This window comes from Dendrobates tinctorius, unplaced genomic scaffold (assembly GCF_039654945.1).
Source record: "Dendrobates tinctorius isolate UK_male_01 unplaced genomic scaffold, ASM3965494v1 ptg000001l, whole genome shotgun sequence".
Classification (NCBI taxonomy): Eukaryota; Metazoa; Chordata; class Amphibia; order Anura; family Dendrobatidae; genus Dendrobates; species Dendrobates tinctorius.
In genome coordinates, this window is record NW_027361669.1 from 12,257,014 (window position 1) to 12,279,948 (window position 22,935).

General features: G+C 44.3%; 1 protein-coding gene across 1 annotated transcript in view; it reads right to left on the minus strand.

Moving 5' to 3' along the window:
* LOC141082363 (ADP-ribosylation factor-like protein 3) overlaps positions 1-22,935 on the minus strand; it is a 111,078-nt gene that overhangs the window by 64,693 nt on the left and 23,450 nt on the right. Inside the window, exon 4 of the mRNA XM_073566333.1 lies at positions 20,958-21,074. Within this exon, the coding sequence (XP_073422434.1) occupies positions 20,958-21,074 (117 nt within the window). The remainder of the gene's footprint in view (positions 1-20,957; positions 21,075-22,935) is intronic.

Below are 22,935 nucleotides of genomic sequence, written 5' to 3' on the forward strand. Positions count from 1 at the left end.
CGGCTACTGCTAGTTGTTGTTGATAGGTTCAGGGGTCTGCAATCCGATAGCTGCCAACTTCTCTGGTTTTCTGGACTTAGCTAGCATTTCTGTTTTTGCCTCCTATGGTGACTCATTCATAACACTTTACAATGTCTCCTTTAGCCCCAATTTTTTCACTTTTACAAGGAATAGCATGAGAAAATGGACCTCACAATTTGTTACCCAGTTTCTTCTGAGCACACTGATACATCATATATAGTCAGAAACCTCTATTTGTACAAACGGCAGGGCTCAGAAGGCAAGAAGCACCATTTGAATTTTTGAACACAAATTTGGCTGAAACAGATTGAGGGCGACATCTCACATTTGTAGGGCCCCTAAGGATGACTTTAGTTTGGGAACTACACCACTCAATAAATTTTTATCGAGGGGTATAGCGAGCATTTTGAACTCACAGGTACTACACAGAATGTGATAATATTAGGTCGTCATACAGAAAATTTTCATGTATTATTCACAAAAATATTGCTTTAGCCCCAAATTTTTCACGTTTGCAAGATGTAACATGAAATGGTGGACCCCTCAATTTTGTTCCCACTTTCCTTTGAGCGAGGCGATACCACATATGTAGTCAAAAAGTTCTGTTTGGACACAAGGCAGGGATTGGAAGGGAAGAAACGACATTTGTTATTTGGAATGTAAATTTGGCTGGAATAGATTGCGGACACCATCTCTGCTTTACAAAGCCCCTGAAGTACCAAAACAGCAGAAACTCCTACAAGTTACTCGATTGTGGAAACTAGATCCATCATTGAATTAATCTAGGGGTGTGCTGAGCTTGTTGAACCTCTAACTGCGTCAAAGAACTTTTTAAAATGTGGATTGAAAACAAAAATTATTCTGCTAAAATGTTTTAGCCCCAAATTTTTACTTTTTGCAATGGATAGTAGCAGAAAACAGATCCCATAATTTGTTAAAGGGAATCTGTCACCTATTTTTTCGACTATCAGCTGCCGACACCGCCATTAGGGCCTTATCTACAGCATTGTGTAATGCTGTAGATAAGCTCCGATGTAACCTGAAAAAGAAGAAAAACGAGTTATATTATACTCACCCAGGGGCGGTCCGGGTCCGGTTTTGGTCCGATGGGTGTCGCGGTCCAGTCCTAACGGTGACGTCCTCTTCTTTGCTTCTCGTTGCGGCTCCTGTGAAGGCACACTGCTCTGCCCTGTTGAGGGCAGAGCAGAGTACTGCAGTGCGCAGGCACTTGACCTCTCTGACCTTTCCCGGCGCCTGCGCACTGCAGTACTTTGCTCTGCCCTCAACAGGGCAGAGCAGTGTGCCTGCTTTGGAGCCGCGACGGGAAAGGTCAGAGAGGTCCGGCTGAGGTTCTGTGCTGATTCCTGACTGATTTCTCAGAATCATCCTTACCTCATAAGGTCACAAGGTGAGATCTTGCATGGGGTCCCAGTCCGAGAAAGATTGACAATCATCTTGTGTTTTTTCTATTTTCTAATAATTGTGATGACAGTTGTTGCCTTCTCATCAAGCTGCTTGACTATACTGTCCTGTAGCCCATCCTAGCCTTGTGCAGGTATTTTGTCCCTGGTGTTCTTCGTCAGCTCTTTGTTTTGGCTGTGGTGGAGAAGTTGGAGGGGGATTGAATGTGTGGACAGATGTCTTTTATTCAGGTAAACAGTTCTAACTGGTGGAATTAATACAGGTAATGAGTGCAGAGTAGGAGGCTTCTTAAAGAAAAATGAACAGGTCTGTGAGAGTCAGAGTGCCTGCTGGTTCATAGGTGATCAAATATTTATTTCATGCAATAAAAGGCAATTTAATTATTTAAAAATCATACAATGTGATTTTCTGTTTTTTTTTAAATTATTTTTAGATTCTGTCTCTCATAGTTGAAGTGTACCTATGATAGAAATTACAAATCTCTCCATTCTTTGAAGGTACTCATTTTCTCCACTGCAGGTTAGTGTCTCACTATGTTTGTCCATGTAGTGTTTATGAAAAATGAATACTGCACATACAAGTAATGCCCAGCAGTGATGAGCGAGTATACTCGTTGCTCGGGTTTCCCCAAGCATGCTCAGGTGATCTTCAAGCATTTTGGCGTGCTCGGAGATTGTGTTTGTCGACGCAGCTATATGATTTGTGGTTGCTGGGCAGACTGAATACATGTGAGGAATGCCTGTTTGTTAGGGAATCCCCACATGTATTCTTGCTAGCAGCCACAAATCATGCAGCTGCTTCGACACAAACTAAATCTCCGAGCCCGCCAAAATACTCGGAGGACACCCGAGCATGCTTGGGAAAACCCAAGCAACAATGCCACTCGCTCATCATAAATGCCCAGTCAACTTGTACGACTGGAGCTGGGTTTACACGTATCAAACTCAGTTGTTAAACAACTAATGATCGGCTACATGTATGCTAATTGGCGTTTTTTTAATGGCCCTATTTAGGTAGGCAGATCACACTTCTATGCTCACCTAATACTATTGTTCTCTGCACATCTGACAAACAAGCGTTCTGCTTGTTCATGTGTTGATTGCTCGCCTATGTAGAGTACTCGATAGTTGAAAATGAGTGTCCTTAGGAACACCTGTTTCCTAATTATAGGTCCAATTCACAGCAGCATTAGTTTCAGAAATATTCACTAAATGAAGTATATTGACCTCAGCATGATTCCTTACACATAATGAATGCATTGATCTGAACACAAAGGAGAACTTCCCACCTGCGTTTCATGCAATCATACAGTAAGAGCAGATGCCCCACTTCTGGTTCTAGAGTGATAATGTGCATGCGCATAGCTCCCAACTGTCCCGGGTTCGGCAGGACTGTCCCGGCATGTCAGAGCTTCTACAGTATAATCACCTCTCTTCTCTCCAATTTCATCGCTCTCTAGGTCCTCCTCCTTCTTGGGGGTTGGGGCCACATCTCTCTGCTCAGTGCATAAATTAAATTATATATTCATTGCTTCTTCTCCTGTGTTTGGGTCTCCCAGGATTGAAACTCAACCTTGCATGTCCACAAGCTGTTGCTCTATCTAGGAGCCACAGCCCACAATGATGTATGTCTAACACTGGGGAAGAAGCAATTAGGTGCACAATAATGGGAAGAGGGTGGGGAAGCCCAAACACTAGGAAAGGGGGGATTAAAGGCCCCTAGACAGAACTGACAATGTCCCTAAATAGATTATGCACTTATTGCCGAGCAGGAGCCTAATCCCTGACTGCCCCTAGCGATAGGTCCTGGAATAGGGGGAGGACAGTATAATTGCTAGTCAGAACCCACTGCAACTAAAGACAAAATGGTTAAACAAACTAGGGAATATACTTAGCTTGTGAAGACACAAGTTAGTTCATGCCAACAATCCTCCAAGAGACCTCCAAGAAAACACCAGTCAACTACTAGCACTTCCAACCGGGTAGAGGAAAACAGAACTATCACCAGTGCCTTACTGGAAGAGACAAAAGGTATTTAAACATCCAGCAAGGGAAGGTGCAGCAGAAGGTGGAGGTCACCGCTAGGTCCTAGTGGGAGAAGGATATCACTCCACAACAGAGATGCAAAGATCAAGAAGGTGCCTGCAGAGCCAAGTGCAATGACCTTCTACAGCCGTATCCAGAATGTCTGACTGTCACACCTGCAATCAAACTAAGGAACAAAAAAGCGCAATAGGGTCTTATCCGGGTTATTATTAAAAGAATAATTTAGAATGTACTCACCCTTTTCAGGAGAGGTTCAGGCATATAGGATCAGTAGTCTGCTTGCTGCACGTCCAAGGGTCAGCTCTGTGACCGCTTAAAGCTTCAAATTTTGGAATAAATTCATGGACTTCAGTGCGCTGCTAGACAAATTCACTAATCCAGGTTATGAGAAAGATTAACTGTTTATTTCCCAACGCGTTTCAAAGTGTATACCACTTCTTCCTCAGGGGATGACATATATCAAATATGTCATCCCCTGAGGAAGAAGTGGTATACACTTTGAAACGCGTTGGGAAATAAACAGTTAATCTTTCTCATAACCTGGATTAGTGAATTTGTCTAGCAGCGCACTGAAGTCCATGAATTTATTCCAAAATTTGAAGTGACTGTCACACCTGACACACCTGTGACAGGAGCCCAATTCTATGAGTGGCCTCCGGACACTAAACAGCAGCTCAGATTAGAGACCAGGTCAATGCCACACAGAGTTCTAGCAGCAGACACATCTCTACAACAACTTTTAAGAGGAGACTTTGTGCAGCAGGCCTTCATGGTAAAATAGCTGCTAGGAAACCACTGCTAAGGACAGGCAACAAGCAGAAGAGACTTGTTTGGGCTAAAGAACACAAGGAATGGACATTAGACCAGTGGAAATCTGTGCTTTGGTCTGATGAGACCAAATTTGAGATCTTTGGCTCCAACCACCGTGTCTTTGTGCGACGCAGACAAGGTGAACGGATGGACTCTACATGCCTGGTTCCCACCGTGAAGCATGAAGGAGGAGGTGTGATGGTGTGGGGGTGCTTTGCTGGTGACACTGTTGGGGATTTATTCAAAATTGAAGGCATACGGAACCAGCATGGCTACCACAACATCTTGCAGCGGCATGCTATTCCATCCGATTTGCGTTTAGTTGGACCATCGTTTATTTTTCAACAGGACAATCACCACAAACACACCTCCAGGCTGTGTAACGGCTATTTGACCAAGAAGGAGAGTGATGGGGTGCTACGCCAGATGACCTGGCCTCCACAGTCACCGGACCTGAACCCAATCGAGATGGTTTGGACCACAGAGTGAAGGCAAAAGGGCCAACAAGTGCTAAGCATCTCTGGGAACTCCTTCCAGACTGTTGGAAGACCATTTCCGGTGACTACCTCTTGAAGCTCATCAAGAGAATGCCAAGAGTGTGAAAAGCAGTAATCAAAGCAAAAGGTGGCTACTTTGAAGAACCTAGAATATAAGACATATTTTCAGTTGTTTCACACTTTTTTGTTAAATATATAATTCCACATGTGTTAATTCATAGTTTTGATGCCTTCAGAGTGAATCTACAATTTTAGTCATGAAAATAAAGAAAACTCTTTGAATGAGAAGGTGTGTCCAAACTTTTGGTCTGTACTGTAGGTGTTGGGGATGAGGGTGCAGTGTATGGCACAAGGATGTAGCAGTGCCGGAGAGTTTGTAGGAAGAAGGCAAGGACACAACAGGGTGCAGTTTCTTTACCTTTACTTGGCAAATGCAGTCCAGGGTCCCGATTACAGATGGCACAGGAGCAGACTAGCCTGGAAGCAACTTAGGAATCTCTCTCTCAGATGGGTTGTGTAGTCTCCTTCCTAGCGCTTAGTTGAGGTACATGCAGCACTGTGTAACACTGAAGTTCCTCCTTCTTATCTTCTTTTAGAACTACCTCGTATGGCAGACAGCTGTAGCCCTCTATCTCTCTTGGCTCACCCGTCGCTGTTGTGCCTCCGAGTCTTAGGTGGGAATAGAGCATTTACAGCTTCCTACTCCTCTGGTTTCTGTTGCAAGACCTTCAGTATCCATACAACTGTGGAGACCAGGCTCCAGATCATGCACCTTGTTGAAGAGACTAAAGGTATTTAAACATCCAGCAAGGGTGTGTCAATCAGCAGTAGAAGATGGCGCTCACCGCTAGGTCCTAGGAGGAGAAGGATATCACTCCACAACAGAGATGAAAAGATCAAGAAGGTGTTTGCAGAGCCAAGTACAATGACCTTCTACAGCCGGATCCAGAATGTCTTATGACTAGTGTTGAGCATTCCGATACCGCAAGTATCGGGTATCGGCCGATACTTGCTGTATCGGAATTCCGATACCGACTTCCGATATTTTTTCAATATCGGGCATCGGCATCGGAATCGGAAGTTCAAAGTTGATTGACAGCCGAAATGACGTCATCATGATGCGCGGTGTGTGCGCATCATGATGCGCCGTCATTTCGGGCCTTCCGGGGGTCTCTGCCGGCCTGCCGGGGGGCTGTGTGGACTGCCCGGGGTCTGTACCGGCCTGCCGGGGGGCTGTGCCGGCCTGCCGGTGGTCTGTGCACCCTGTGGGGGTCTGTACCGGCCTGCCGGGGGGCTGTGCCGGCCTGCCGGTGGTCTGTGCACCCTGTGGGGGTCTGTACCGGCCTGCCGGGGGGCTGTGCCGGCCTGCCGGGGGGCTGTGCTGATGTCCGGGGGTCTGTGCAAGCATCGTCCGATGGGACTACAAGTCCCATCTGGCGATGCCTGCTACCATGACAGTGATTGACACATTAGCCAATGATGGGACAGTAGTAGTCCCATCATCCGGCTAATGTGTTAAATGTTTAAAAAAAAAAAAATATATACTACATACATACTACATGCATGCTACATACATACTACATGCTACATACATACCACATATATACTACATGCATGCTACATACATACTACATGCTACATACATACTACATATATACTACATGCATGCTACATACATACTACATGCTACATACATACTACATATATACTACATGCATGCTACATACATACTGCATGCTACATACATACCACATATATACTACATGCATGCTACATACATACTACATGCTACATACATACTACATATATACTACATGCATGCTACATACATACTACATGCTACATACATACTACATATATACTACATGCATGCTACATACATACTACATGCTACATACATACTACATGCATGCTACATGCATGCTACATACATACTACATACATACTACATACATACCACATATATACTACATACATACTACATGCATGCTACATACATACTACATGCTACATACATACCACATATATACTACATACATACTACATGCATGCTACATGCTACATACATACCACATACATACTACATACATACTACATACATACTACATGCATGCTACATACATACTACATGCTACATACATACCACATATATACTACATGCATGCTACATACATACTACATGCCACATACATACCACATACATACTACATACATACTACATGCATGCTACATACATACTACATGCTACATACATACCACATATATACTACATGCATGCTACATACATACTACATGCTACATACATACCACATACATACTACATACATACTACATACATACTACATGCATGCTACATACATACTACATGCTACATACATACCACATATATACTACATGCATGCTACATACATGCTACATGCTACATACTGTACATACCACATATATACTACATGCATGCTACATACATACTACATGCATGCTACATACATACTACATACATACTACATGCATGCTACATACATACTACATGCATGCTACATACATACTACATGCTACATACATACTACATACATACTACATATATACTACATGCATGCTACATACATACTACATGCTACATACATACTACATACATACTACATGCATGCTACATACATACTACATGCATGCTACATACATACTACATACATACTACATGCATGCTACATACAATACATTCATACAATACATACATAGACATACAGTACATATAACATAGAGTAACATACTTACCAATACTTGTCACATTGTTCCCCGAAGCCATTGTCTTTTACGGAATAAATATTAACATAACAAACCACAAAAATACTCACCCATGATCCGAAGCTGCAGGAATCCAATGACGGAAGGTAGGTATCCTTCCGCACTGTATTCCTCCACCACTTAAAAAAAAAAAAGTCCCTAGTCTCACTTTATGCCATTGCTGCGTGGGAATTTTTTTTTAAGTGGTGGAGGAATACAGTGCGGAAGGATACCTACCTTCCGTCATTGGATTCCTGCAGCCCGTAGAGAGCGGCAGCATCAGCTGATGCTGCAGTTCTCTACCCAAGATCGTCGTGGGACACACTCCTGGACTGCTTCGGATCATGGGTGAGTATTTTTGTGGTTTGTTATGTTAATATTTATTCTGTAAAAGACAATGGCTTCGGGGAACAATGTGACAAGTATTGGTAAGTATGTTACTCTATGTTATATGTACTGTATGTCTATGTATGTATTGTATGAATGTATTGTATGTAGCATGCATGTAGTATGTATGTAGTATGTATGTAGCATGTAGTATGTATGTAGCATGCATGTAGTATGTATGTAGCATGCATGTAGTATGTATGTAGTATGTATGTAGTATGTATGTAGCATGTAGTATGTATGTAGCATGCATGTAGTATATATGTAGCATGCATGTAGTATGTATGTAGCATGCATGTAGTATGTATGTAGCATGCATGTAGCATGCATGTAGTATGTATCTAGCATGCATGTAGTATGTATGTAGCATGCATGTAGTATGTAGCATGTATGTAGTATGCATGTAGTATATATGTAGTATGTATGTTACATGTAGTATATATGTAGTATGCATGTTGCATGCATGTAGTATATATGTTGTATGTATGTTGCATGCATGTAGTATATATGTAGTATGTATGTTGCATGCATGTAGTATATATGTAGTATGTATGTTGCATGCATGTAGTATATATGTAGTATGTATGTTGCATGCATGTAGTATGTAGCATGTATGTAGCATGCATGTAGTATGCATGTTGCATGTAGTATATATGTAGTATGTATGTTACATGTAGTATATATGTAGTATGCATTTTGTATGTATGTAGCATGTATGTAGCATGTAATTTTTTATTTTTATTTTTTTTTTACATTCAACACATTAGCTGGATGATGGGACTACTACTGTCCCATCATTGGCTAATGTGTCAATCACTGTCATGGTAGCAGGCATCGCCTGATGGGACTTGTTGTCCCATCGGACGATGCCTGCACAGACCCCCGAAGCCTGCACAGAACACCGGCAGGCCGGCACAGCCCCCCGGCAGGCCGGCACAGCCCCCTGGAGCCTGCACAGACCACCGGCAGGCCGGCACAGCCCCCCGGCAGGCCGGCCCTGCCCACCGGAGCCTGCACAGACCACCGGCAGGCCGTCACAGCCCCCCGGCAGGCCGGCACAGACCACCGGAGCCTGCACAGACCCCCTGGCAGGCCGGCACAGCCCCCCGAAAGGCCTGTACAGACCCCAGAGAGGCTGTACAATGCAAAAATAGGGTTTTTCTTATTCCGATACCGGAAGTCCCATAGACTTGAATGGGACTTCCGGTATCGGAATCGGCGATACCGATACTTTTTTTTAAGATCGGCTGATCCATTCCGATCCGATACTTTGAAGTATCGGACGGTATCGCTCAACTCTACTTATGACATACCCGTGACAGTAGGTAGCAGAATTTGGTAATCGCGACCTCTATTGCAGTCAATGAATCCAGAAGCTTGTAATATACAGTCATATGTAAAAGTTTGGGCACCCCTATTAATGTTAACCTTTTTTCTTTATAACAATTTTGGTTTTTGCAACAGGTATTTCAGTTTCATATATCTAATAACTGATGGACGCAGTTATATTTCTGGATTCAAATGAGGTTTATTGTGCTAACAGAAAATGTGCAATCTGCATTTAAACAAAATTTGACCGGTGCAAAAGTATGGGCACCCTTATCATTTTCTTGATTTGAACACTCCTAACTACTTTTTACTGACTTCCTGAAGAACTAAATTGGTTTTGTAACCTCATTGAGCTTTGAACTTCATAGCCAGGTGTATCAAATCATGAGAAAAGGTTTTTAAAGTGGCCACTTGCAAGTAGTTCTCCTGTTTGATTCTCCTATGAAGAGTGGCATCATGGGCTCCTCAAACCAACTCTCAAATGATCTGAAAACAAAGATTATTCAACATAGCTTTTCAGGGGAAGGATACAAAAAGTTGTCTCAGAGATTTAACCTGTCAGTTTCCACTGTGAGGAACATAGTAAGGAAATGGAAGAACACAGGTACAGTTCTTGTTAAGCCCAGAAGTGGCAGGCCAAGAAAAATATCCGAAAGGCAGAGAAGAAGAATGGTGAGAACAGTCAAGGACAATCCACAGACCACCTCCAAAGACCTGCAGCATCATCTTGCTGCAGATGGTGTCACTGTGCATCGGTCAACAATACAGCGCATGCATAACGCCTTTTTGAATGACCAAACAACTCAATCTTTGTTTCATCAGTCCACAGGACCTTCTTCCAAAATGTAACTGGCTTGTCCAAATGTGCTTTTGCAGACCTCAGGCGACTCTGTTTGTGGCGTGCTTGCAGAAACGGCTTCTCTCGCATCACTCTCCCATACAGCTTCTCCTTGTGCAAAGTGCGCTGTATTGTTGACCGATGCACAGTGACACCATCTGCAGCAAGATGATGCTGCAGGTCTTTGGAGGTGGTCTGTGGATTGTCCTTGACTGTTCTCACCATTCTTCTTCTCTGCCTTTCGGATATTTTTCTTGGTCTGCCACTTCTGGGCTTAACAAGAACTGTACCTGTGTTCTTCCATTTCCTTACTATGTTCCTCACAGTGGAAACTGACAGGTTAAATCTCTGAGACAACTTTTTGTATCCTTCCCCTGAAAAGCTATGTTGAATAATCTTTGTTTTCAGATCATTTGAGAGTTGTTTTGAGGAGCCCATGATGCCACTCTTCATAGGAGAATCAAATAGGAGAACTACTTGCAAGTGGCCACCTTAAATACCTTTTCTCATGATTTGATACACCTGGCTATGAAGTTCAAAGCTCAATGAGGTTACAAAACCAATTTAGTGCTTCAGGAAGTCAGTAAAAAGTAGTTAGGAGTGTTCAAATCAAGAAAATGATAAGGGTGCCCATACTTTTGCACCGGTCAAATTTTGTTTAAATGCAGATTGCACATTTTCTGTTAGTACAATAAACCGCATTGGAATCCAGAAATATAACTGAGTCCATCAGTTATTAGATATATGAAACTGAAATAGCTGTTGCAAAAACCAAAATTGTTATAAAGAAAAAAGGTTAACATTAATAGGGGTGCCCAAACTTTTACATATGACTGTATGTCTATAGAGATACATTATAATAATAATTTATTTATATAGCGTCAACATATTCAGCAGCACTTTACAATTAAGCAGGGACATATACAGACAATAAATGCAATATAACGTAAGACATTTTAAATAGATATATTAGCAGTGAGGGCCTTGCTCACAAGCTTACAATCTACAAGGAAATAGGGAGGTGAAAAGTTCCTGTTGTTTCAGGTCCAACAATTATAATAAATAGGGATTTTCATATAAGGCTGCATGATCCTGTCATCAGCCCGTATGATCAAGTGCAATTACTGAGTGCAGTAATCATGTGCATAAAGGGCGAGGACACAGATGAATAGGAGAAAGCAGATTCTGAATAAAATTTAAAAGACGGGAACAGGGGAGAGTTACCGTATATACTCGTGTATAAGCCGAGATTTTCAGCCCATTTTCGGCTTATACGCGAGTCATATAGCCAGGGGGTAGGTGGGGGAGGGGGAGCAGGGGTGTCACATAATACTGCCCCCCCGGCGTGGCCTCTGCAGCCCCCCCTGCTTGTCCCACGGTCTCCTTTCCTTCCTACAGCGGTCACATAGTACCGCTCATTAAAGTCATAAATATGCTCATATTTTTTACTTTAATGAGCGGTACCACGTGACCGCTGAAGGAAGGGAGACCGTGAGAGGACGGGGCTGCAGAGACCGCACCAGGGGGAGGTAAGTATATGCTATATTCACCTGTCCCGGTTCCAATGCTGCTCGCCGCTGTTTGCCCACTGGGTCCCTCTGTCAGTGACGTTCAGACAGCAGAGGGCGCAATGACGTAGTCAGTGCGCGCCGCGCCCTCTGCTGACTGTACAGTCATTGACAGAGGGACCCGGCGGGCAGACAGCGGTGAGCAGCGTTGAAACTGGGACAGGTGATTGATCTCAGGTGCTGGGTCCTGAGCCAGCGGCGACACCTGTCCCCCATAGCGCATCGGTGTCTCCGCCTGCTCAGCACACCGGTACCTGGCCCCTAGCGACGAGAGGTATGTCTTTTTTTTTTTTTTAATACCTGCAGTAGCGGCAGCAGCAATATATGGGGGCATAATCTATGGGGCATTTTATGGGGGCATTTTATGGGGGTGTGGCGCCCTTAGGGGTACGGTCACTACAGTGGCATTACCTTCCTCCTAGGGAGTGTGATGTCATGCTTGGAAGCAGTGAAGGGTCTCTCTATCAGGTAATTCCAGCACACAGCACAGTTCCTACTCCAGGCCAGCAGTGGGAGCTCTGAACCTCACTGCTGAGGAACTGCTCTCTGTGGTCGGGAGGGAGGAAATTCGTTAATTTGTGCAGAGAGAGGGAAGAGTGTAGACGTGGAGACGAGCTGGGGAGGACTGAACTGAAGTCAGGCTCATCCCTAGCTGAAGCGCATTGACCGGACCCCGGTGTCCGAGGTTGTGTGGATACTAAAGGTCCCACTGCAGAAACCGGAGGAACAAGAGGCTGCAAATGCTCTGTTCCCACCTAAGACTCGAAGTCACAGCAGCAACGTGTGTGAGCCAGAGAGAGACGGCTACAGCTGCCTGCCATGCGAGTGGAGTTCTAAGCAAGAGGAACTTGAGTGTAATTCAGAACTACAAGTACTTCAGATTAGCGCTAGAAAGGAGACTACGCAACCCATCTGCATAGAGAGATTCCTAAGTTGCTTCCAGGCCAACCAACTCCTGTACCATCTGTAATCAGGATCCTGGATTGTACCTACAAAGCACCATAAAGGGTAAAAGAAACTGCACCCTGTTGTATTCTTTGAATCCTTCCTGCAACCCCTTCAGCACTGCTACGTCTCTGTGTTAGGACTCAGATTTCTGCCTCTCCTTTGCTGAGATCTAGGTCCTCACATTCTGCAGTCTCCTGCGCTTTTCCTGCTGCAGAGAAGATTGCAGAGGAGATTGCCCTGTGGCAACTCTCTCCGGAGGCTAAGTCCTTTGTTCCCTCATCTGAGCATGCTTATGGGACGAACTCCCACTGGAGATCTGGAGTCAGGTGCTCAGGTCCTGTGTCGAATCCCATTGGCTCTTCATGGAGCCTTTGAGATTTCCGGAAGGTCCCGTTTGGTATAAAAAGCGAGCATGGCTGTTCCGCCATGCGCTAGTATTTTTCATACTTGCTGCTGAATGTATGGTGATGGATGCTTGGACTGGTGACTGACTTATTAAGAAACCCCTTCCCTCTGATAATACGATTGTGTGAGTGTTTGGGTTCGCCAGTAGCAGCTCTAGCGCCAGCGCGCCTTAGCTCCATCTTGCACAGCAGCTTAGCGTCTGCATTGCGCCAGCGTTACTGCAGCTCCTTGCCAGCGGCTTAGTTCTTGCCGCGCTGCAGTTGCAGCATATTTCTGCGTCCGCAGTTGCGACGCCACGCAGCTCATTTTACGGTAGGTCTAGACGGAGTAGTCCTGCTGTCTAAGGCTACTCCTGTGACTCTTAGTACCGTGTCTGCGTCGCTGAAAGTCTGTGACTCTGAACAGACTCAGCGTTTAGTTTATTCTTTGTTTCTGCAGCTCTGTGAGCATAACAGAGCTCTCTTGTGTGCACTGGGTGCAGTTAAAACCCTGTGCACATTAGCGCCTTAGTGCTCTGCCTCTTTTAGCAGCGGTTTTTCCATCCACCGCACGGTGGACCCCGAGTGGCGAAGGCACTTTATTTATTTTTTATTTAGTGTCTTCCGCCACTCCTAACATAATACTAGCGCCAGGGTCTGGCTAGAGATGGCAGAACAGCAGCAACTTCTGCAGTGTGTACGTCAGCTCGAGACTCACCTGGTTACCCTCGAGAGGTCCCTCGCTGCTATGCAAGCCACAGACGAAGCTGTCCAGGCACTTACAGATGCGGTAGGGCGTATGTCCATGTCTTCCCTTGCGCCGACAGTTACCCACCTCCCATTGCCCGATAAATTCTCTGGGGATGGCGCCTCCTGCAGGGGTTTCATCAGCCAGTTCTCAATACATCTTGAGCTGCTGGCTGTGCAATTCCCTACAGAGCGGGCTAAGGTGGCCTTTATTATCTCCCTACTGTCGGGCAAGGCCTTAGAATGGGCTACGCCTTTATGGGAAAGTGGTGACCTCGAGATTCGGACCGCTGCCAACTTGCTAACAGCCATCAAGCAAGTTTTTCTCAGTCCTCGGGTCACACACGATACGTCTCTGCAACTACTCGCCCTTACTCAGGGGTCACTCTCGGTTAGCCAGTATGCCGTCCGTTTTCGGACACTGGCGTCTGAGTTGGAATGGTCTGACAAAGCTCTCATCCCCGTGTTTTGGCGAGGTCTAGCAGAGCACGTGAAGGATGCTCTCTCCACTAGAGAGATCCCCACCAGCTTGGAGGAGTTAATTTCCGTCTCCTCACGTATCGACCACCGTTTTTCGGAGCGCGGTATGGAGCTGGCTCACTCCAAGTGAAGAGCTGTTTCGGCTTCTAAATTTTTTGAACCTCTTGAGCTGTCTGAGCCAGAGGTTCTACCCCCTGAGCCCATGGAGGTGTCTCGTACCAATCTTAATACAGACTCAGATCAGGAATCCATTTGCGGGTGTCACCATATATGTGCGGTTTCTCCGGAAGCCAGCTCCCCGCAACGGTCGGAGTCTGAACCAGTCATCGAGACCTTTGTCCCTCCTCATCTTAGGGCTCAGGTTCTCACATGGGTGCATGCGTCCAATGCGCCTCACCATCGGGGCTACATGCAAATCTCAAAGCTTTTGGACAGAGCGTATTGGTGGCCCCATAGAGCTCGGGACATTAAAAAACTTATCCAGGCTTGCACCTCATGTGCTCAGAATAGCCTTCCTAGGCAGAGGGTGGCAACGGCCGCCGACTCACAGCGACGCTGTGTTGCATCGGCCGCTCCCGCCATTTCCCAGGTGTCTCTTCTGAAACCTGGTGACCTTGTCTCCACTGATGCCGTCCAGGTGTCCCGGTTTACCGTCTCACCTACCAGGACACCAGGCTCGCCTTCGGACGAGTTTGTACCCTATGCCACCACAGGGCACAGGTCGTTGGTCCGGAGGGCTCAGAGAGGAGGGGGCCCTAGGAGGTGGGGTAATGTTAAGTCTCAGATTTCTGCCTCTCCTTTGCTGAGATCTAGGTCCTCACATTCTGCAGTCTCCTGCGCTTTTCCTGCTGCAGAGGAGATTGCAGAGGAGATTGCCCTGCGGCAACTCTCTCCAGAGGCTAAGTCCTTTGTTCCGTCATCTGAGCATGCTCATGGGACGAACTCCCATTGGAGTTCGGGAGTCAGGTGCTCAGGTCCTGTGTCGAATCCCATTGGCTCTTCATGGAGCCTTGGAGATTTCCGGAAGGTCCCGTTTGGTATAAAAAGCGCGCATGGCTGTTCCGCCATGCGCTAGTATTTTTCATATTTGCTGCTGTATGTATGGTGATGGATGCTTGGACTGGTGACTGACTTATTAAGAAACCACTTCCCTCTGATAATACGATTGCGTGAGTGTTTGGGTTCGCCAGTAGCAGCGCTAGTGCCAGCGTGCCTTAGCTCCATCTTGCACAGCAGCTTAGCGTCTGCATTGCGCCAGCGTTATTGCAGCGCCTAGCCAGTGGCTTAGTTCTTGCCGTGCTGCAGTTGCAGCATATTTCTGCGTCCGCAGTTGCGACGCCACGCAGCTCATTTTACCGTAGTTCTTAATACCGTGTCTGCGTCGCTGAAAGTCTGTGACTCTGAACAGATTCAGCGTTTAGTTTATTCTTTGTCTCTGCAGCTCTATGAGCATAACAGAGCTTGCTTGTGAGCACTGGGTGCAGTTAAAACCCTGTGCACATTACTGCCTTAGTGCTCTGCCTCTTTTAGCAGCGGTTTTTCCATCCACCGCACGGTGGACCCAGAGTGGCGAAGGCATTTATTTTTTATTTAGTGTCTTCCGCCACTCCTAACACTCTGTGCCTAACACTACTACTGCCCTGGGACTACAGCTCTACCTGTGGAGAGCTATTTCATCTTTGCTGCCTTATACCATCTGTCCCAGAGGATCTGCACTGCAGCGTCGGCTTAACACCTTCATTGCCGAACACCACAGGTAGCGTCACAAATTATCTATCTATAAACTTTATTCAATTCCACCTATTTTACATGGACACTCAGGGCCACAGACCGGGTCACTGCCACCACGACACATCCCTTTAAGACACTGGCCCGGTACCGAGTATCCCACTGCCCTGGGAGTGATCCAGGGGCATAATCTATGGGACATCTTATGGGGGCAGCATATGGTGGCGTAATCTATGGAGCAGCATATGGGGGGGCATAATCTATGGGGCATCTTATGGGGTCAGCATATGGGGGCATAATCTATGGAGCAGCATATGGGGGCATAATCTATGGGGCATCTTATGGGGGCAGCATATGGGGGCATAATCTATGGGGCATCTTATGGGGGCATAATCTATGGGGCATCTTATGGGGGCAGCATATGGGGGCATATTCAGTGGAGCATCTTATGGGGGCAGCATATGGGGGCATATTCAGTGGAACATCTTATGGGGGCAGCATATAGGGGCATATTCAGTGGAGCGTCTTATGGGGGCAGCATATGGGGTCATATTCAGTGGAGCATCTTATGGGGCAGCATATAGGGGCATATTCAATGGAGCGTCTTATGGGGGCAGCATATGGGGGCATATTCAATGGAGCATTTTATGGGGGCAGCATATGGGGGGATATTCAATGAAGCATCTTATGGGGGCATATTCAAAAGAGCATCTTATGGGGGCAGCATATGGAGGCATAGTCTATGGAGCATCTTATGTGCACCAGATTGGGCATAATCTATGGAACATCTTATGGGACCATAACCTTTATGGGGCAGCATATGGGGCATATTACTCTGAGGCCATTATTAACCTTTGCGCAGCATTATATGGGGTGTATTTTGTATGGAGCATCTTATGGGGCCATCATGAACTGTATGGAGCATTATATGGGGCTCCTGATTCAATATGGATTTTCAAAAACATTTAACCTACTGATGTCTCAATTAATTTTATTTTTATTGGTATCTATTTTTATTTTTGAAATTTACCAGTAGCTGCTGCATTTTCCACCCTAGGCTTATACGCGAGTCAATAAGTTTTGCCAGTTTTTTTGTGGCAAAATTAAGGGGGTCGGCTTATACACGGGTTGGCTTATACGCGAGTATACATGGTAGGTTAATGAGTTGAAGTGATAGGCTTGTTTAAAGAAATGTGTTTTTAAAGCACACTTCAAAACATGGAGGCTAGGTATTAGTCGGATCGCCTGGGGGAGTGCATTCCAGAGAACTGGAGCAGCACAGGAGAAGTCTTGGAGTTGGAGGTGAGCGGTTTGGATTAACCCCTTAACGACCGCCTATACGCCTTTTAATGGCAGTAGTTAAGGGTACTTAAACCACAGCGCCGTTAATTAACGGCGCTGTGGAGAAAGTGTATAGCGCCCCCCAGAGTCGGATTTTCTCCAGGGTCTCGGCTGCTGGGGATAGAGAACATGAATCCGGTCGGTTTTCAACATCAGAGGAGAGAGAAATAGGGTCCCCGATCCCCCGATACTTCCCAGTGGTCCTTGACCCTCGTGCTTCCCCTCCATCGGTGCCACCATCTTCTTCCGGGAAGAAAATGGCAGGCACTTGCGCAGTGCCCCCGACGAGATCTGCCGGCCGGTACCCGGCAACAATAAGAAGTAAGAAGAGTTTTCCTATTGTTTCATTTTGGTCACTGTGGTAGACCGTATCACAGTGATCAAAATAAAAAAAAAATAAAAAAAATAGTAAATATACCCCCCCTTTATCACCCCCATACATAGGGAAAAAATAATGAAATAAAGAAAATATATTTATTTTCATTTTTCCAGAAGGGTTAGAATTAGGGTTAGGGTTGGAATTAGGGTTAGATTTAGGGATAGGGTTGGGATTAGGGTTAAGGTTAGGGATTAGGGTTAGGGTTGGGACTAGGGTTAGGGGTGTGTTGGGGTTAGGGTTGGGTTTAGGGTTGTGGTTAGGGTTAAGATCATTTTTGTAGAAAAAATATGATTTTCTTATTTTCATTGCTCTGCGTTATAAACTTCTGTGAAGCACTTGGGGGTTCAAAGTGCTCACCACACATCTAGATAAGTTCCTTAAGGGGTCTAGTTTCCAAAATAGTGTCACTTGTGGAGGGTTTCCACTGTTTAAGCACATCAAGGGCTCTCCAAACGCGAGCCAATTCTGCATTGAAAAAGTCAAACGGCGATCTTCCCTTCTGAGCTCTGCCGTGCGCCCAAACAGTGGTTTATCCCCACATATGGGGTATCACCGTATTCAGGAGAAATTGCACAACAAATTTTATAGTTCATTTTCTCTTTTTACACTTGTGAAAATAAAAAAAATAGCTCTGAAGTAAAATGTTTGTAAAAAAAAATTAAATGTTATTTTTTTTCCTTCCACATTGCTTCAGTTTCTGTGAAGCACGTAAAGAGTTAATAAACTTCTTGAATGTGGTTTTGAGCACATTGAGGGATGCAGTTTTTAGAATGGTGTCACTTTTGGGTATTTTCTGTCATATTGACCTCTCAAAGAGACTTCAAAAAATGGTTTTGTAAATTTTGTTGTAAAAATGAGAAATCGCTGGTCAACTTTTAACTCATAACTTCCTAACAAAAAAAAAAAATTTTGGTTCCAAAATTGTGCTGATGTAAAGCAGAAATGTGGGAAATGTTATTTATTAATTATTTTGTGTGACATACAGTATCTCTTTAATTTAAGGGCATAAAAATTAAAATTTGAAAATTGCAAAATTTTAAAAATTTTCGCCATATTTATGTTTTTTTCATAAATAAATGCAAGTCATATCAAAAATTTTTTAACACTAGCATGAAGTAAAATATGTCATGAAAAAATATTCTCAGAATCAGCGGGATCCGTTAAAGCGTTCCAGAATTATAATCTCATAAAGTGAGAGTGGTCAGAATTGTAAAAATTGGCCTGGTTATTAAGCTGCAAAATGGCTCTGTCACTAAGGGGTTAAGGAGTATGTTAGTCTTAGGTCAGTTTCAGAATGTAGAGCAATAGACAGAAATGAGGGAGGAGAAATAGGGTGGTGCACAACTGTGGAGGGCTTTGTAGGTCACATATATGAGTATACAGTATATTGTATTCTGTAGTGAATGAGCAACCAGTGTAATAACTGGCTCAAGGTGGAGGCATCGGTGAAGCGGCTGGACAGAAATAGGACCCTGGCTGCGGCATTCAGGGCGGATTGGAGAGGATAGAATTTGGAAAAAGAGGGTGACTGATCAGAAGAGAGTTGCAGTAGTCCATATGTTATATACATTGTGTATAACAATGTATATCTACGTTCCCTATATCCTGAGGTGAAGAAAATTTTTTTCATGTTTCTATAAAAGTAGTAAGAATTATAAGAAATTACAAAAATTTCATTTTTTTGTGTGTGTCCCTGGCGTGTGAACCCACAACCTTAATGTTACAGGAATGAGATTAAGCTACAGAGTCACAATCACTTGTGATGTGATAGGGCGATTTTTGTGTAATTGAATTTTTTTTTTTATTTTTTGTGTACTGTAATGGTAACCGCTTGCACAACACTGAAGTCAGATTATTTACGAGGATCGGTAAATGAAGTAAAAAAATGGTGTGATTAATATTTTTTCTCTATTAAACACATAAAAAATGTAATACAACTGTAATGTTGAGGCCGTGCTCACACATCGTAAAAGCTGCATTCTTTCGGCTGCTTTTTTTCTGCACGTTTTGTGCAGGTGTCCACATCATACAACGCAATAACAATCCTCGCTGGTTATTACGTGTTTGCTGCATTTCTTGTATGCATTTTCCCTCTTATTTGATGCGATTTTGTGGCTGATGTGAAGAAGAGTTTTTAACTCTTTTTTTAATACTACAGAAAAGCTTTGATTCTGCTCTTTGATGCATTTTTTCAGAATAAGCCTAAAGAAAAGAAATGCACCAAAAATGCAGAGTTAAACAGCATCTTTTAACCATCGGGGGAATCACATCCAGTTTCCTTGGTAATTAAGACCTTGTTGACATTTAGCGTAAATGCTGCACATTTTCTGCTCCTTTTTATTACACAAAAATTCTGCTGTTTTTCTGTCCAAGCAAAGTGGATGTGATTTCATAATATCTGTGCCCGCTCTGCACTCAAGGATGCTGTTGAACTGTGCAGTTTTGGTGCTTTTTTTCCTCTTTTGTCTTCTATGTGGAGCCTAAAAAACACATGTAAAAAACGTCAATTATTTTTTTTAAGTGCAGAATCAATACTTTTCTGAACTATAAAAAACACGGCTTCATATCTGCACCAAAAACTCATCAAATAAGGAAGAGAAGTCTGTTATTGTGTAGTTTGCTTTGGACATCTGCTGAAACCCCCCCCCACAATATTTCTGCAACATGTGAACATGGCCTTCCAGACACAAAAATGCAGATGTCATGTAGTGAAACCACATAAAGATGAGAAAGTTCTGACTGCTCCGATTGTGAATGAAGGAGCGAAAAATAAATCCACAGGTCCCAACTAGAGATGAGCAGGACGCACAGATGACGTTGCGCCAGCCCTGGCTGATCAAAAGCTGCACCGGCGAACCTGGAAGGTTAGAGATTCATGGTCTCCCATCCAGCTGCCATCGACCTGGATCCTGAACCACAGACCCGTGAATCGATCTGCTCATCTCTAGTCCCAACTGCCACTACCACCACCTCTCTGACAACTCCTCCTGCCACGAGAGAAAGAAATGGTAAATGGGCTTGGATTGGGGAGTGGTCAGGGGTGTTGGCAAAATTTGTGTGCGCCGCAATTGTCTGTCATTCTTTCTTTTATTCAAAAATTTGGAGGTGTACGTGTGTGAGGTTCCGAAATGTTATAGAGTATCTTGAGCATGCATTTACTGGGATGAGAGTACTACTGTGCTGTAGATTTATGGCGAATGACAAGGTGGGGTAACACTGGCAGAGCACTTATTTAGTGTTATCTTATTCTCACCAATAAGTCTGTGTTTCCAAGGTATTTCTTCCAGTGGGTACGAATTGTTCTTTGACCGCCAATATCCCAGACTGACAACTTCAAACATTGAGATTGGACACTTTTTATATTAAAGCCCTTCACAACAAAGAAGAAAACAATTTAAGGGAAAAAACTTGAAACTACTATTTTCATTCAATACACTTAGGCCACGTTCACACATTGAGTATTAGGTGAGTTTTTACATGAGTATGTGTAAGCCAAAACCTGGAGTGGGCGATAAATCCAGAAGTGGTGACGTGTTTCTATTATACTTTTCCTCTGATTGTCCCACTCCTGGTTTTGGCTTACACATACTGATGTAAAATACTGACCAAATACTGATAGTGTGAACGGGGTCTAAGGGTATTTTCAAACATTATAGATTTATTACAGGAAATGCAATATAGTATGTTACATTTAAAGGAAACCTGTCACCCTGAAAATGCAGTTAAATTTGCAGGCACCATGTTGTACATCAGGGTATGCAGATTGATATATAGTTTTGTGAGAAAAGATTTAGTATAATCTGTGATTTAATGATTGAATCCTTTGCTCTTTTTGGGATTCTCGGTGCAGTTGGTGGTCCTATCAGTGACTGACAGCTTTCTTTGCATCATTGTGCATACTGACATGGCTGTCAATCATTGATAGGACCACCTACCTGACCAAAAATCCTAGAGGAGTGGATTAAAAAATTAAAACCCAGTTAAGGCCTTCTTCACACGTCCGGTTTGTATGTTGGTATGCAAACCGTTTTTTAAGGACCGCAAATACGGACATACACACACCCATTGTATTGAATGGTGGTGCACACATGACAGTTTTTCACATGGACTGATAACACATGGATGACATCAGTGTTACACGTACCGGCTCCTGAGAACAAGCGGTTTTCCGCTGTTCCCTGGTGCCAGCTGCTGAAGGCAGCTCTCATCACTGTCTCCTGCTTGTGTGAGATCAGCGTGACCAGGAGACAATGATGGGAGTTGTCATCAGCGTGACAAGTACCGGTGCCAGGGAAGAAGCGGTACAGTTCACACTGTTCTCTGGGGCCAGCTGCTGAATGTAGCGCTCATCATTGTCTCCTGGTCATGCTGATCTTATCTCAACGAGTAGACAATGATGGGAGTTGTACCCAGCAGCAGCTGTGTACATCTTGTGTAAAACAAATAATTAAATAAAATAAAACGGTGTGGGGGCACACAAAGTTTTCGTAACTAGCAGAGGGAAAGCCCACATCTGGAGGCTGATGTTAATAGCCTGGGACAAAGGACAATAATAGTCCCTAAGGTTCCCAGGCTATTAATAACAGCTCACAGCTGTTTGTTTAGCCTTTCCTGGTGAATTTACGGTAACCACAGTTTATCATGCCACAGTGAAGGAATGCAGCTACAATGACCAGAGGTGAACTCTATGACATCATCGCTCGTTACTGTAGCTGCGCTCGCAACACCTCATTGTATCCTGCTATTCAGCCTGGACGGTCGCTTTTTGGCACTGTCCAGGTTGTAAAGCAGTTATCGCTGAGATAAATTAAGGTGTGGGACAGTATCTCGGTCAGGTAAGGGATATGGTGGTGTATTATTTTTCTTTTTTTAAAGAGACAAGGGCTTCAATGGAATGGGCGTAAGGTGAGTATATAGCTGTTTATTTTTTCTGGTTTTTTTTTACAGGGGACGAGTGCTTCAATGGAATGGGCATCTGGTGATTACAGAATATCTCTCACCCCTTTCCAGGCTATTAATATCAACCCACAGCTGTCTGTTTAGCCTTTGCAGATTTGAATTTATAGGAGGGACCCTGCATCATTATATTTCTGGGGCCTCCCATACATTAACCAGGAAAGGCTAAGCAAACAGATGTGTTATTAATAGCCTGGGTGTCACGGGGTGACTGTCACGGAGTGACTCGACCCAACAGATGGTCGGTCAGCTAACGGCACAACACACATACAATG